The 2500-nt window shown below is 34.8% G+C and overlaps 1 protein-coding gene across 1 annotated transcript in view; it reads right to left on the bottom strand.

Moving 5' to 3' along the window:
* The window catches only part of LOC140945712 (uncharacterized), a 4301-nt gene extending 3330 nt beyond the window's left edge, over nucleotides 1-971 (bottom strand). Inside the window, exons 1-2 of the mRNA XM_073394754.1 lie at nucleotides 956-971; nucleotides 296-412 (exon numbers count right to left, since the gene is read on the bottom strand). Coding sequence (XP_073250855.1) covers nucleotides 296-397 — 102 coding nt within the window. The 5' untranslated portion in view covers nucleotides 398-412; nucleotides 956-971. The remainder of the gene's footprint in view (nucleotides 1-295; nucleotides 413-955) is intronic.
* Between the last annotated feature and the right edge of the window lie 1529 nt (nucleotides 972-2500).

The raw sequence follows: 2500 nt of genomic DNA, 5'->3' as shown, positions 1-2500 counted from the left end.
CATTTAAATTATTTGACTAGGGGACTATCCATTTCGATTATAAATTCTACCATTACTATGTATAATTCAGATAGTTAAAACTGATGCTTAAAACATGACTACGTATCACAAAAAAAAATGTTGAAAACGGCGCCGGATGTTACGACAATCATTCTGACTCATACTTTCATTGATTCCATTTCATTTTATTCCATTTTTTCTAGCAAATGAAAAATGCAGTCAACGATCATTAACTTTCTGGATTAATTACTGATATCAAGTCCCGATTATCTGAAATTTAACAAATCAAACTCACCTTGTTGCTGCTGTTTCTACTATTCGCAGAACACAAAGGGATCAGCAGTAACGGTACTATCCATAATATAATGGCCGATGGTATCTTCATACAGAATAGCATGATCGCAAAATCAAACTGTGGGGTGAATATATTAATTGTTTAGCAATCACCACAAAGAGAACAATATTGTCATTCTTCTCGGAGGAAATGAAGATTTTTACGTGTATTGACGTATTTTGCAAGCTATACTATCCTCGGGGAAAAGTGAAGACTATTAGACAAGGAGTCTTTTATAGATATCGAATTCTTACTCTTTCGAGTTAAAAACAAAAAGAAACAAACAGATAACCGGTTACAGGAATCAATTCTACTTTTTTCAGGTTTGAGAAATATAGAAGAACCAATACAATTATAAACATCTTTTGATCAACCAATTTCAGCTGGTTCATGAAAACAGGACGTAACACTAGCTAAAAATAATAAACTGAAAAGATATACGTCATAACAAAATAGCCCACTGCAAGTAAATTATCTTCAGTTGAAAAACAAACACAACTGAGTGAAGAATCTAACCTGGAAGGAACACTTCAAATTCGAAAATTACATTAAGTGTGTTAAGAACTGAATTTTCAGCTACTCTGCAGTAAGAGTAAATCTAAGGACAACTAAAATACCAACCTTGCTTGTATGGCTGCAGTAGCGGGTCGTTCGCAAAAAATGATGAATGGCTTAATATTTCTGAACCTTTTATGTCGTTTTATAGTCACTTTTAGCATAAAAACATGTTTTTAGCACGTTCAAAGGGTTGTTAAAAATAAAATGTAAAAAAAGGTACAATGTCCTTATTGGTTAACTCACACGGAGCTGAGCAATCAAAGAGTTCGTTTAATTTGGTAACTTGCAAGTTTGAAACACGTTTAGGGCCAGTGACGTAAAAAACATGAAAAAAGACAAAAATTCTTATTGGCTAAATCATTTCTAGATTGACCAATGGTATAACGCGTTGCAGAACGTCTTTGTTTAGAAGAGCTCAGAATGTTTAGCCAAAATACAAGAAAACATCCCTTGTTAGTTAGGTAACTTCTTAGAAGTCTACTAATCACAGTTTTAGTTGGTATTCAGTTTCCAAATCAAAGAAAATCCTACCTCTTCCCCCACACTGAATTACATACTGAACAGCAGATGGCAATCACAATATTAATTGTTACTTAATTGCGACAAACGTGATCGTATTATAGAAAAGTATGCAATCCGCTCATTATAGTTTCCTAACGGATATTTCATTTTCACTTAAACACGACTCGAAATTTGCTTGAAGAGGAGTAAGCAGCTAAAGAAATAAGTTCAGTGAATCTCGGATAACTGATGAGAGAAAAATTTGGAAATGAATCGAAGCCGAAATTTTAAAACAACCGTAATTTTTTTCAGCAGCGACAGGGCTGAGCTATAAAACTTCAAATATTTATTAATAAGTTCTCGATGCAATACGCCATGAGAGGCTGCGATAAATTGATGTCTAGGCTTGGTTCTGGAACAACTTATAAGTTTTAGAACGCACAAAAAAGATCGTCTTGATTTGCACATTTAAAACATTTTTAACCAAATTAAGTGAGGAACGTGACAAGGTTGGATCGAGACAACTTACTATAAAGCCTTTATAAAACTTGTATTGGGCAGGCTTGCCTGAGTAAAATAGACCTGCAGAGGTGAGGACGGAAATGAATACGATGTCAAAGACATTACAAATGAAGAGAAATCGGCAAAAATACAAATGCACAAGCCTACCTGGCTGAATTTTTGCCCTTCAATTTCTTCTCAACTACTTACTGGGAGTTGTAAGGGAAAACAAATTCTCGTACGAACGCGTTGAAGAACAGTATGACTTTATTCCACCGAACGGTACCATTGGCTGTTTGTGGCGACTTGTCAATGATATGGCGTCTTTTATTTCTGCCATGCTTTGGGCTTAAATAGGTTAAAACCCTGAAAAAGAAAATTATTGCCCTTTTTAAAATTGAAAAGCAGTGTGCAATTTCTTAAGCATTGTTATAGCTTACCGCCAAACAGAAAATTAACGTCATTTAAGATCATCGAAAGTAAATTCAGTAACTAAGAGATCATCACCTTCTTTGCGGTTCTAAGCTGTGTTTGGTTTTTAAGCTAACCTCAGCCTCACCCTCTCAGATCAGAGCTTCTCTAGTCATTCACTACAGCTGTCTTCTT

The sequence above is a fragment of the Porites lutea genome, chromosome 8 (genome assembly GCF_958299795.1).
Source record: "Porites lutea chromosome 8, jaPorLute2.1, whole genome shotgun sequence".
In the NCBI taxonomy this organism is placed as follows: domain Eukaryota; kingdom Metazoa; phylum Cnidaria; class Anthozoa; order Scleractinia; family Poritidae; genus Porites; species Porites lutea.
This window is presented reverse-complemented; position numbering and strand designations above follow the sequence as displayed.